Below are 14,307 nucleotides of genomic sequence, written 5' to 3'. Positions count from 1 at the left end.
TTGGGCCACGAAGTCTACACCGCCACATCCTTAGAATTCAGGGAACTGAAGGACGCATTTGAGGGCCGCATTTCGAACAGCCTTCGAATTGGGACAGCCTTCGTCGCGATGCTGTGACGTAATCGGTCTTATAATGTGGCCTTTAAGGCTGCAGACCCTGAATTGGGATACAGCCCAGGAGTGACATGTTTAGCCACATGTTCTCCTTAAGTTGCTGGCTGTCTGAGTGGTGTCCAAGAAACAATGTGGGCTTCATAGATAACTGGCAAACCTTCTGGAGGAAACCTGGTCTTGTTAGGAGAGACGACATCCATCCCACTTTGGATGGAGCAGCTCTCATTTCTAGAAATATGGACAAATTTATTAAACCCCCTAAAATATGACTATCCAGAGTTGGGACCAGGAAGCAGAGTTGCAGTCTTACACGCCTCTCTGCAGCTTCTCTCCTCCTGAAACGACAGCCTCAACACAGCATTTAATCTGTTATTAGACTATTAAATATTTCACTTTAATGTTGCAACTATGCGGTCACTTCTGTCTTTAAACAAAATAATATTTTCCAGTTACAGAAATCATGAAATCCAAACTAAAGCGTTACTGTTGCTATATGCATTTTATATAAATAATCGATGATGGTACTGACATGAAGGAAGAGAAAGTTACAGGTTGCATCCTTTGAGTTTGTCTAATGCTTTTTTAAGATGAGCAAAACTTTATTTTACTTTGGTTAGCTGGGATAAGTGATGTATGGAGGGAATTTTACTTCAGTCACAGAAATCCTAAACAGGAAGGAGGAGCAGAGTTACAGTGGATCACTATCCAGCAGGGAAACAAGATTTATTTCAATTTCTTGGCAATGAGTGAGATTTACTAAGTGGGCAAATTAGGGTGATGATACCGTTCCAGAGTGATCTATTAGTAGTGCACCAATTTACATTCAGAGATGCATGCAGCCAGTTCATTTCAGTATTAACCGGCTTTCTACCAACAGCAGCACAAAAACAGCAGATTCGATCATGGAGACACTGAATCTGCTAAACTAATTAAAACATTGTAAGTGCAGGTCTTCAGTTTACATTTCTTTGTGAAAACAGCACAGCAAAGGAGACTCTGTGACATTTTGGTATAAGGGATAAATCTTCTGACCAAACCTGCTGGGACTGTGTGAGGTCCTGAGGCTATGAGTAAGGATTTATCCACAGGAGAGCTGCGTTCTTACAAACCATCCTACTGTGTAAACCTGAAATCTGTGGAACAGCTGAGCTGTATGATGTGTACAAGGACACAAAACATTATTTACCATCAGATCCCGAGCCCTCCATGTGTTAATCAAGAAACTGCTGCTGTGCTACATCCATAAATAATGAATAAATTAGGAGCTAAAGCTAAAAGGACAGTTTATTTGTACCATCTTCATGTGAACACATTCAAGAACATCACAGATGAAAGAAACATTAAAAACTTCCACACTACATAAAGCAAGAAAAATATTTTTTCTTTCAGATGGTTTGAGAAAAACAAAAACATCAAACAGCTCCAAGACTCTCTTTGAAAGAACTAAAAACCTTTATTCTCATGGTCCAATCATGAGTGAACTCCCCGATGAAGCCTTGTGTGCTAAAACATGTCAGAGTTTTAAAGGTTAAACATGAGTTTCCAAAACATTTTGCTGGAGAACAATGAACTATTTGACTGAGTTTCAATTATTTACAGACGAGCAAAACCAGGACAGAGAAAAAATGACAAAACTGAATCAGTAAAACCACAGAAAATAAGATCCCATGTAAATCTGTATTATGTAGAAGTTCAGCCCAGCAACCAGTTCAGTTCAACACAAGTTTAAATGATTCTATCTGAACTCTGTGGAGCCTGATCTCAAGCTTTTTGAGTCTGACACTGAAACCAGAGGATCTTTCTGTCTCTTCAGATTCACTGTGATCCAGTGATGGGAGTGATTTCAGCCCTGAGTGATCACGCTGATGTTTGCACAGAGCAGACAATGAGGTGAATGTTTGGGCACATTGGTAACAGTGAAACAGTTTATTAGTAACGTGGGATCGTTTGTGTGTGGAGTATGAACTGAGATTCCTGAAGCTCTTGTCACACTGGTCACAGCTGTAGTTTCCTTCCATGTGTGTACGTTCATGATTGTTACGATTACTTGAACGTGAGAAGCTTTTGTCACAGCGTCTGCACTTGTATGGTTTCTCTCCTGTGTGGACTCGTTTGTGTCTTTTAAGCTCACCTGCAGTGGTGAAGGATGACCCACACTGATCACAGAGGTGCTTTTTAACCCCACTGTGAATCAGTTCATGTCGTTTTAACTCAGTTGATGTGGTGAAGCTTCTCCCACATTCTTTGCAATATTTCAGTTTGTCTCCAGTGTGTTTACGTTGATGTATTTTTAGGGCGGCTTGCCAACTGAAAGTTGTTCCACAGAGGTCACAATGAAAGTCTTTCCCACCACCACAGTGATGACAGGGTTGAGAACTGGATCCATCTGTGTCGCTCTGCTTCTAAACAAAGACACAAAGACACTGTAAGTCAGTCCTTCAACATTTTTATCCTGAACGTCGCCTGAAATAAAGAATCTCTGCAGACGTCCAATTACATTTTACTGTTTCAGTTAACAAAATCAAGTTTACTGGGCTGCAATAACTACAATACTACCACCATAATACTACAGTAATACTAAAATCATAACTGACATGAAAATCTGAATAATCACTCAGAGCTGCTTTTCCATGCAGTAGAATTGCTAACATGCTAACACAGTTTAATGAGCAGACTTATTCCAAACAGTCAGGCTAAAATGACAAGATAAAAATATAAATACATACCTCACAGTAACTGCACTTGTTGAGTCTCTTTCTGGTGTGGATCTGTTGGTGTTGTCTCAGGTTAAGTGGAGATTTAAAAGTCTTCTCACACAGGTCACATTTATAAGGTCGTCCCTCAGTGTGGTTAAACATGTGTTGTTGTAAGTGTGCGTTTGTAGCAAAGAATTTGCCACACTGTTCACAGCAGTACACATCATGTCTGGTGTGAATGCGTAGGTGTGTATTTCGGTGCCCTCTCTGGCTGAAAGTTTTTCCGCAGATGTCACAGCTGTATGCTTTAATTCCAGAGTGGGTAACTAGATGATTCTGTAAGTAGCTACTGTGAGTAAAAGCTCTGCCACACTGATCACAGCTGTACGCTTTAACTCCACTGTGGATAAGTTGGTGCTGTTTTAGGGAATCCTTCCAGGAAAAAGACTTTCCACACAAGTCACAGCTGAACGGTCTCTCTCCAGTGTGAATGACCTGATGCCGTTTTAGTTCAGCCTTCCCAGTAAAATCCTTCCCACACTCATCACAGCTGAACGGTCTCTCTCCAGTGTGAATGACCTGATGCCATTTTAGTTCAGCCTTCAGAGTAAACTCCTTCCCACACTCGTCACAGCTGTATGCCTTAATTCCAGAGTGGGTAACTAGATGACTCTGTAAGCTGTTACTGTGAGTAAAAGCTCTGCCACACTGATCACAGCTGTACGCTTTAACTCCACTGTGGATGAGTTGGTGTTGTTTTAGGTGACCCTGCAAGGAAAAAGACTTTCCACACAAGTCACAGCTGAACGGTCTCTCTCCAGTGTGGATGACCTGATGCCGTTTTAGTGAAGCCTTCAGAGTAAACCCCTTCCCACACTCGTCACAGCTGTATGCCTTAATTCCAGAGTGGGTAACTAGATGACTCTGTAAGTAGCTACTATAAGTAAAAGCTCTGCCACACTGATCACAGGTGTACGCTTTAACTCCACTGTGGATGAGTTGGTGTTGTTTTAGGTAACCCTTCGTGGAAAAAGACTTTCCACACAAGTCACAGCTGAACGGTCTCTCTCCAGTGTGGATGACCTGATGACGTTTTAGATTATACTTCTCAGTAAAATCCTTCCCACACTCGTCACAGGTGTATGTTTTCTCTCTCTTTCTTCTGTGAGGTTTGTCGGCCTCCTGAGAGCGCTGACTTCTCGCTCCATGTTGGTCCTGCAGTGACAGAGATACAAACAGAGGCAGTGAGTGAAATGCAGTCGTGGAACAAACTCAACCTTCAAACTCCCTCCATTAACACTAGTTTTAAACCTGAAGGTGGAGTGTGGCACCAAACACCTTAAAGGTCTCTTATCCCCACCTGCTGGTAGTTCTAACACATTACATCCAACCTGGTGTTAAAAATAATTCATGACTGTTTAAACACTAAAATCATGCCCATCCCTCCTGATTGCACACACACACACACACACACACACACACACACACACACACACACATACACACACTTTTATATTCCATCCATTCACTTCCGCTTATCCTTTTCAGGGTCGTGGGGGGTGCTGGAGCCTATCCCAGCTGTCATAGGGCGAGAGGCGGGGTACGCCCTGGACAGGTCGCCAGTCTGTCGCAGGGCTAACACACAGGGACAGACAACCATTCGCACTCACATTCACTCGCACATTTACACCTAGTGGCAATTTGGATTTTCCAATTAACCTATGCCCACAAGCTGCATGTCTTTGGACGGTGGGAGGAAACCGGAGTACCCGGAGAGAACCCACGCAAACTCCACACAGAAAGACCCCGGCCTGATGTTGGAATTGAACTCAGGACCTTCTTGCTGTGCGGCAACAGTGCTAACCACCGTGCCACCGTGCTGCCCCACTTTTATATTATTTTGTAATTTATATCATATTGTTGTTTCCTATTACATATTTCTATAATTTTTTATAGATTTATATATAATCATTTACTGATATTAAATCCTATGTTTGGTTATTTCTTTATTCAAAAGGAACCCCATTAGCTTCCACAACAGATGTTGCTCGTCTTCCTTCAAAAACAATCTCATAAAATATTATACAATAAAGTGGATTCAAAATATCCACATAATTTTACATCCACAGTGGGGTTTCACAATTAAAATATAAGCAATCAATAATAACAATAATAATAATAATATCAATAACACTGAGACACATTACACAAATTTATTCCGCTTAAAAGTTGCTCTAAATATAACAGTTTTACAAAAAGTTACTTTTAACTCGAGGATTTACTAAATTGCAGTTTGTTGAAAACTGTGTAATATGATTATGTATTTCATCTGGATACTGCAGATGAGCAGAAAAAAATGTGGTGTGTTTAACAGAATTGTTTTCTTTATAACTACAAGTATTAAATCCCAGTTCTTTGTATTCCCTACGGCAAAGAAAGACACGGCTCAAAGTGGTCAAAACTCAAAAAATGATCTCTATTTTTCATTCCCAGGAATGGAGACCTGAACACACGAACACATAAGCTCAGGTCTGAAGCACAAACAGGAAGCCTAGTTATTTATATACTTCCTCTAGACGTCACACACACTTTAAGTTTCGATCAAAGACTCTGCTTAGTTTCACTTTCTGGCTGCAGCTCCTATTTTCTGCAAAAGCATGTAGTTTCCTGTCAGTGCTTTTTGGAACAGACTGTACTCAGAGCTGGGCCTCTCTTATACATAAACAATATAATCAGCAAATAAGCGCTAAGAATATATATTTAAATCCCAACAGACCCCCTTTTCGTCTTTTTTAAAAGACGACATAAACCCTAATTTATCCCATTAAGTTTTACTTTCATGTGACAGTAATAGCTAAAATATAACAAACATCCAGCTCTTAGACAGCACCTCACGTTTGCGCTGGGCTGTGAACTGTCCTCCCTTAATTATTACCCCCTTTTTAAGTAGAATCCCAGTTAAAACCCACTTCTGACTAGGGGTGGGTATCGTTTAGGTTTTATCCGATACCAGTACCAAACCGGTACTTTTGAAACGGTGCCGGTGCTTAAACGGTGCTCAAACCGGTGCTTAAAGAATGGAGAACACAAAATTGGTCCAAAAACCTCTCATGTTTAGCTGGTTGGTTTTCTTTGTAAAAAGATAACGATATTAGCCTTTTCTGCAGCTATAGGGCATATATGGTATCACTCTTGGCTGGAAGCAGTGCTTAATCAATGGAAAAAACACAAACTTTGTCCAAAAACCTGTCACGGCCAGGCGGATCAGCTGCACGCTGATCAGCACTCTCTCTGTTTCTCTCTCTTCCTTTCTCTCTCCTCTTCTCTCTCGCCGGGGCGGAACTCACTGTGGGTTCACGCCCTCGGCCCACGCCCTCGGGAGATGAGACACCTGGGTCTCATTAAGGTGATCGGTACTTAAGCCAGGAGGCGACTGCTGTTCGCCGCTGGATCGTTGTCTACCACGCGTTAGTGAAGCCAAGCTACAGCAAGTCAGTTAAGAGTGTTTTCCTGTGAGCGTCGTACTTAACCCTGTCTCCTTGTCTACAGAGCTCCCTGGATTTCCCCCCCGTGTGTTTCCCATGTGGCAGTGTCGGAGTGAGAGCTTGTGATCGTGTGAGTGGATATTCTGAAGAACGCGTGCTTTCCCCTGGACTTCCCTGGAGACCCCTTCTCCCCTCACTCAGCTGTATATAGCACCCCCTGCACATTCTTGTATATACACCTGGTGCATTGTAAATAAACCTTTCTTGTGAGCATCAGAACCGGAGTCCTGCGCTTGAGTCCTCCTCCAAACCGTAACAATAACGATCCAGCCATCATGGACTCAGCGGACTCAAATCCCACCCAGCAACCCGTCCTCACCCCGGAGGCAATTCTGGAACGCCACGAACACATGCTTCGACACATAAACCAACAACTGGCTGCACTCACTCAAGTCCTCGCGCAACATCTACCGTCGGTAAGCCCACCCTCACCTCCTCCGTCTGTTTCTCCTCAGCTATCGGCTCCGAATCCAGCTGCTGCCGCTCCACCTGTTTCCCCCGCACCGGCTTCCACTGAGCCTCCTGAGCGATCGTTACCGGCGCCGGAGCCCTTCTCGGGTGAGTTCGATAAATGTGGAGGATTTTTGACTCAGATCACGCTACAGTTCCGTCAGTTACGAAGAACGTATGAGACAGACGGGGCCAAAATTGCCTTTATGGTTCAACTGTTACGTGGGCAGGCATTAAACTGGGCGCAGGCCGTTTTAAGAACAGCCCCGGAGATTTCTTACGAGGACTTTCTCACCAAGTTTAAAAGTGTTTTTGAAAGGGGCACCGGAGCGGAGGCGGCCGCCCACAGACTGTTAAATTTGAAGCAGGGGAGGCGGAGTATGGCAGATTTTTCGGTCGAATTCTGGACCTTGGCCGAAGAGACGGGGTGGGGGCAGTCGGCATTGATAAGTACTCTTTTGAATAATGTTTGTGATGAGTTAAAGAGAGAGTTGATGATGAGGGATGTTCCTAAGACTCTGTCTGATATGATTACGCTATGTGTGAAGATAGATGAGCACCTACGGGCGCGCCGGGGAACCGGAAACTACATTTCCCAGAGGCCCCCTGGGCGCATGGAGACGACGTCAGGGGAAGGAGCGCTTAGCGGCAGCCACGCATCGAACAGCATGGAGGAGGGTGAACAGCCCATGCAACTGGGCCGCTCCAGACTGTCGCCCGAGGAGCGGTATCGCCACTGGAGAGCCGGTGAGTGCTTTTATTGTGGCCGCAGGGGCCATATTGCCATGGATTGCCCGGCTCGGCCAAAAGACAGCGCCCGCCAGTAGTGAGGAGTGTACGGGTGGGCGAGGTCACCTGTTCTCAGTCACCTCCTCGTCTCATGATTGCAGCTAAGCTAACGGTTGGTCTCAAGACTCATTCTCTCGACGCCCTGATCGATTCCGGGGCAGAACAGAACTTTATTGATGCCTCGCTGGCGCTCAAATTAGGCTTTATCACGGAGCCTCTGTCTCATTCACTCAAAGTCACAGCCCTTAGTGGCCAGCGTCTCCCAGACATTACTCATGTTACAGAACCGGTTTCCCTGACTCTTTCTGGCAATCATGTTGAAACCTTACAGTTGTATGTCTTTAGAGCCCCGCTCATGCCACTAGTCTTAGGCTATCCCTGGCTACGTCTACATAACCCTGCGATTGATTGGAGGAAGGAAAATATTTCGGGGTGGGGGGAGGAGTGTCACATGTCCTGTTTAAAAGCCGCCACCCCCGCCATGTGCCTACCACCCAGTAAAACTATTGCAGAACCGCCTGATCTGTCCTCCATACCAACGGTTTATCATGACCTGGCGCAAGTGTTTTGTAAAGATAAGGCACGCTCCCTCCCTCCTCACCGGCCGTATGATTGTGGGATTGACCTACTCCCTGGCGCTCCCCTCCCGACCAGCAGGCTGTACAGCCTGTCTCGACCGGAGCGGGAGAGCATGGAAAAATACATCAATGAGTCACTGGCCGCCGGTCTCATTCGCCCCTCGTCTTCACCTGTTGCCGCTGGTTTCTTTTTTGTCACCAAGAAAGATAAGAGTCTTCGGCCCTGTATTGATTATCGCGGTCTCAACTCCATCACAGTTAAGAACAAGTATCCCCTCCCTCTGCTGAGTTCCGCTTTCGAGCTTCTCCAGGGTGCCACCGTTTTCACAAAGTTGGACCTGCGCAACGCCTACCATCTGGTGAGGATTAGGGAGGGAGACGAGTGGAAGACGGCTTTCAATACTCACCTGGGCCATTTTGAATATCTTGTAATGCCTTTCGGTCTCACCAATGCTCCAGCTGTGTTTCAGGCTCTCGTGAATGACGTGCTCCGTGACTTCATCGACCATTTCATTTTCGTCTACTTGGACGACATCCTCATCTTCTCCCGCTCCGTCGCCGACCACCAACGCCATGTCAGGCAAGTCCTTCAGCGTCTCCTCGAAAACCGTCTCTTTGTTAAAGGGGAGAAGTGTGAGTTTCATGTCTCAACTGTTGCTTTCCTGGGCCACGTCATCGATCATGGTAACCTCAAAACGGATCCCGCAAAAGTTCAAGCCGTTGTTGACTGGCCGACTCCTTCCAACCGTAGACAGCTTCAAAGCTTCCTGGGGTTTGCAAACTTTTATCGTCGCTTTGTTCGCGACTACAGTAAACTTGCCCTGCCTCTGACCCGTCTTACTTCTCCCAAGGTTCCCTTCTGCTGGGATGAGCTGGCTCAGCGGGCATTTGCCCATCTGAAGGACCGCTTTGCCTCGGCGCCCATTCTCGTCCAACCCGATCTCAACCTGCAGTTCATTGTGGAGGTGGACGCCTCGGATGCTGGTGTGGGGGCGGTGCTTTCCCAGCGGCAAGGAGGTAAGCTGCACCCCTGTGCCTACTTTTCTCGCCGTCTCTCCTCCGCAGTGAGCAACTATGATGTGGGAGATCGAGAGCTACTAGCCATCAAGCTAGCCCTGGAGGAGTGGCGCCATTGGCTTGAGGGCGCTGCCCAGCCGTTTGTGGTCTGGACCGATCACAAGAACCTGGAGTACATTCGATCGGCGAAACGCCTCAACGCCAGGCAAGCCAGGTGGGCCCTGTTTTTCACTAGGTTTCAGTTCACGATCACTTACAGACCCGGTTCTCGTAATGTCAAGCCAGATGCCCTCTCACGCCAATTCGCCGCCTCCGACGACGCAGCTCGGGACTCTCCCATCCTACCACCCACCTGGGTAATCGGGGCTCTGACCTGGGAGATCGAGTCGGCCGTTCGAGAGGCTCAACGGACAGAACCGGACCCCGGAACGGGACCTCCTGGGCTGCTCTTCGTCCCCTCTTCTGTAAGGTCACGAGTGTTACATTGGGCTCATACAGCCAGATTCACCTGCCACCCAGGGGTCCACCGCACTACTACCTTCCTTCAACGTTTCGCCTGGTGGCCTTCCCTTGCCAAAGACGTCCGCGGGTATATTTCCGCATGCTCGACCTGCGCTCAAAACAAGAGCGTCCATCAACCACCCTCTGGTCTCCTCCAACCTCTGCCGACTCCGAGTCGTCCCTGGTCGCACATCGCTGTTGACTTCATCACGGGTCTGCCCGTCTCATCAGGTAACACTGTCATTCTCACCATTGTGGACCGTTTCTCCAAAGCTGCTCATTTTGTCACCCTCCCTAAGCTCCCCACTGCTCTAGAGACCGCCCGGCTACTCACGGACCACGTTTTTCGCCTCCATGGAATCCCCACGGACATTGTGTCAGACAGAGGACCGCAGTTTACGTCACGTGTCTGGAAGGAGTTCTGCAGTGCCCTCGGAGCTCAGGTCAGTCTCTCCTCTGGTTTCCACCCGCAGACCAATGGTCAAACGAAGCGTGCCAACCAGGAGCTCGAAGCGGCTCTCCGGTGCCTGGTATCCACCAACCAGTCGACTTGGAGCGAGCAACTGTCATGGATTGAGTATGCTCATAACAGCCTTACCTCCTCTGCCACCGGTGTGTCCCCTTTCGAGGCATCCATGGGCTACCAACCGCCACTCTTCCCAGCCGTCGAAGGTGAGCACTTTGTTCCCTCCGTCCAACAGCATCTTCGGAGGTGTCGACGTGCCTGGAGAGCGACTCGGGCCGCCCTTCTCCGCACAGTGGAACGCAATAAACGCCTGGCGGACCGCCACCGGACCCCTGCTCCCACCTACACACCTGGACAAAAGGTTTGGCTGTCCACCAGATTCGTCCCACTCAGGTCTGAATCCAAGAAACTGTCTCCCACTTACATTGGCCCCTTTGAAGTCGACTCTGTGATTAACCCTGTCTCTGTCCGTCTTAAACTGCCCCGGAATATGAAGATCCATAACACCTTTCACGTGTCACAAGTGAAGCCGTGCCTCTCTAGTCCTCTGTGCCCTCCTTCCAGGCCCCCTCCGCCCGCCCGGGTCATTGATGGCCACCCGGCGTTCACCGTGTCGCGGATCATGGATGTCCGGCGCCGGGGGCGCGGTCTGCAGTATCTCGTGGATTGGGAGGGATACGGGATGGAGGAGCGTTCTTGGATCCCGCGGGCGGCCCTTCTGGACCACAGTATGGTGCGGGCGTTCCATGCGGCTCACCCTGACAAGCCTGGGGGTCGCCGGGAGGCTCCCGTCGGGGGGGGGGGGGTACTGTCACGGCCAGGCGGATCAGCTGCACGCTGATCAGCACTCTCTCTGTTTCTCTCTCTTCCTTTCTCTCTCCTCTTCTCTCTCGCCGGGGCGGAACTCACTGTGGGTTCACGCCCTCGGCCCACGCCCTCGGGAGATGAGACACCTGGGTCTCATTAAGGTGATCGGTACTTAAGCCAGGAGGCGACTGCTGTTCGCCGCTGGATCGTTGTCTACCACGCGTTAGTGAAGCCAAGCTACAGCAAGTCAGTTAAGAGTGTTTTCCTGTGAGCGTCGTACTTAACCCTGTCTCCTTGTCTACAGAGCTCCCTGGATTTCCCCCCCGTGTGTTTCCCGTGTGGCAGTGTCGGAGTGAGAGCTTGTGATCGTGTGAGTGGATATTCTGAAGAACGCGTGCTTTCCCCTGGACTTCCCTGGAGACCCCTTCTCCCCTCACTCAGCTGTATATAGCACCCCCTGCACATTCTTGTATATACACCTGGTGCATTGTAAATAAACCTTTCTTGTGAGCATCAGAACCGGAGTCCTGCGCTTGAGTCCTCCTCCAAACCGTAACAAAACCTCTCATGTTTAACTGTTTTCCACCTTTTTCTTTGGTTATTTTAGCATTTTTGGCCGGGGTGAAGGGAGTATCTACCATCAAACAATAAGACAGCCGCATGTAACTACGACGGTGTTTGCTAGTTCACCTTACATGCATTAATTTAATAACGTGGTTAGCCTACTCAACGTAAATTACACACGAACAACATTAAGCTACTCACGCAGAGAAGAACGGCTGCTGCTGCCATCATCATTCATCATCATTTCTGCTACACTGGCAGGGCTAGGGGCTAGGACTCTACTCTTCGGGTTCTTGGGGGATGTTGCTAACTCCGGGTCCGATAACAGGCACCACACCAGCAGTTATGCGCTCGGTGTGAGGTCTCGCAGCAAGCTATCAAATACGGCGCATTTCTCGGGCTTTTAAAAAAACGCTATGTGTCGCCAGGTGTTTCATCAGATTCGAGGTGTTATCTCCTTTGCACAGTATCACAGTATCAGCTTAAAGCACTTGTTGCAGGCTGCTGGGTTTGCATCTTTTGCTGCGAAGTACAGCCAGACTTTTGACCGCTTCGCCTTGGCCATTTTTAATCTGTAGCTCTGCTCTAAAAGAACGTACGTACCTGGGCCCGCCTACTATCCTCGAAAATGTAAAATGATTGGCTAGAATCTAAAGTGTATCACATTTCAGGAAAAAAAAAAGCACCGAAATAAAGCACCGAAATGTGCGCTGCTTTTCGGTCTGGTTACTACCGTTTATGTCAGAACCGATGCTATGATGGCACCGGATACCGGTACCCATCCCTACTTCTGACTTCCCTCACTGCTCACGGTAAAATCCAAACAGATGTAATTAGCTTTTCCTAATAACAGGTCCTACATTACTTTTTATCACTCTTTGGAAACAGCCCCTATAGAGTTAAAATTTAAAATTTACTCCTGGTTTTTCACCCTGTGGAGATCAGGGAAATATTTTACTGCTAATATTCATAATCATCATCATTACCATTGCATTAATTATCATTTCATCAAAGCATTTATTGAAGCTGTTGGCCTTACGTTAAAACTTGTATTACAGGTGCAGCTATAATCATTTTGTACACACCTTGCATTTGTGCTTATTTAAAGAGTTGAAGCTCAGTCAGTTAATTGAGGGTCGTAAGGTTTGTTTGGCGCTATGTCCAGACAATCTATTGTGAAAAGATGGCCTACACGCTTACAAAACACATATACCACATTATTCATTATTATCTTTTATTTGTTTATATCCTTTTTATTAAGCTTTGGGTAGTGGCATTTGATTAGAACATTTATTCAACATATTACATATATAGTTTCAGTTAGGTTATTGCACACATGAGAGTTGGCCTCTGTCCTCACAGAGTGTATTTTGAGGTCGAGACACACACACACATAAACAGTAGTTAGACTCATGTTTATATAAGAGTTCAAATAATAGTTTGCAAAAGCTTGTGACTGCAAAATTATGTCTGCATGAGGGACAGTTTGTTCTAGGGGATAAGCAAGAGTTAGAAGATTAACAGGAGGCACCTGGCCTCGAGACGGAGAAGAGGTCCTTTCTAAATGTGTCAAAAGTCGTCAACAGAACATGTGTGGTTTTGAAACGTATGCGTGTATTGTATCTGCTTGATGAATGAGGGGGCGTCTAACCCTGATGTTATAAAAACAACTGCTTGTGTAGTCTTGGGCGGAGATCGATGCTGACTGTGTGCAGTGTTCATCTCCCCACGCGTGTGTTCATTAAAAATCATTATTTGACCGACTCTTCTGGACCATTGTTGTTTTTGTGCCCATCCTCAATATCTGAACCCGTAACAACCCCCTCTACGGGTAACATATATCTGGCCTTAACACTTGGGCAATTTACATAACATAGAAATCCTGCAAACTATAACTAAAGTCCTTCTCATTACTCTTCATTACTTTTATGCTCACATTTAACCTGTGTCTAACGAGCTTTTAGTCTCCTAAACCACACATTCTCTGGAACTGAGGTTCTCTGTGCTCTGTGCTTCTTTTCGGGGTCTCCCTTTCACTGGTTGGTTCCTGGATTCTCGCCAACCCCTCCGTGGTTTTGCTCTGGTTCTGGAATCTCCTGTAAAAGATAGAAAACAAAACACCTTTCCCTGCTACGCCTCCATAACCTATTATGTCCATCAATTGTTCGCTTAATTCTTCAAACTTGGTTCAACCTATCATTTTCGGGACTCTCTAATCAAACGGATTAGCCTAATTATGTGTATAAGCGTGTTGGCATTTATCCATCGGCACTCAAGGTCATCTCTACAATATATCAGTTCAGTCAGTCACGCTGAACTACGTTTTGGACCTTCACTTGACCGAGTGACAACTCCTATGAGCACGATTGCAATGTGTGTATAAAGAATCATTTATACATAAATAATCTTCAATGTTATTCATTTGGATAAGCAACACTTTTGACACCCTTTTAAGAAGCTCTCTTCTTCTCTTATCTGATCATGAACATCCTGTACAAAAAAACTGTTATTTTGCAGGCGCACATTCAGTTGCAAGCTCACCCACATTTTGCCCTATATGGCTGTCTCAGTCTTCATATGCTTCCTGTCGATCTATTCAGAGCAGGCCTATTTTCACACCTTCTGCATTACTTCTTGCTAAGCAAAGACAAAGCAAACTGTTTTTCACCTCTACCCCAGAAACTAATCTACGTCATGTCTGTGTCTGTAGGCATGCATTATAACCACTTATTCTAGAAATCAAAAAGAAATCAAACATTTTACTCCTAAAATCTTCCCTT

General features: G+C 46.5%; 1 protein-coding gene across 4 annotated transcripts in view; it reads right to left on the bottom strand.

Annotated features, from left to right (window-relative positions):
* Nucleotides 1-1,543: 1,543 nt before the first annotated feature.
* LOC134634075 (zinc finger protein 729-like) overlaps nt 1,544-14,307 on the bottom strand; it is a 219,534-nt gene continuing 206,770 nt past the window's right edge. For 2 of the 4 annotated variants that reach the window (XM_063483134.1, XM_063483136.1), the window contains 2 exons: nt 2,841-4,025; nt 1,544-2,516 (listed from right to left, as the gene is read on the bottom strand). In XM_063483134.1, coding sequence (XP_063339204.1) covers nt 1,824-2,516; nt 2,841-4,025 — 1,878 coding nt within the window. In that variant the 3' untranslated portion in view covers nt 1,544-1,823. Of the gene's footprint in view, nt 2,517-2,840; nt 4,026-13,463; nt 13,624-14,307 lie in introns of those variants that run through there. The other 2 variants (XM_063483135.1, XR_010094805.1) reach the window with 2 other exon arrangements.

The sequence above is a fragment of the Pelmatolapia mariae genome, linkage group LG9 (assembly GCF_036321145.2).
Source record: "Pelmatolapia mariae isolate MD_Pm_ZW linkage group LG9, Pm_UMD_F_2, whole genome shotgun sequence".
NCBI lineage: Eukaryota > Metazoa > Chordata > Actinopteri > Cichliformes > Cichlidae > Pelmatolapia > Pelmatolapia mariae.
This window is presented reverse-complemented; position numbering and strand designations above follow the sequence as displayed.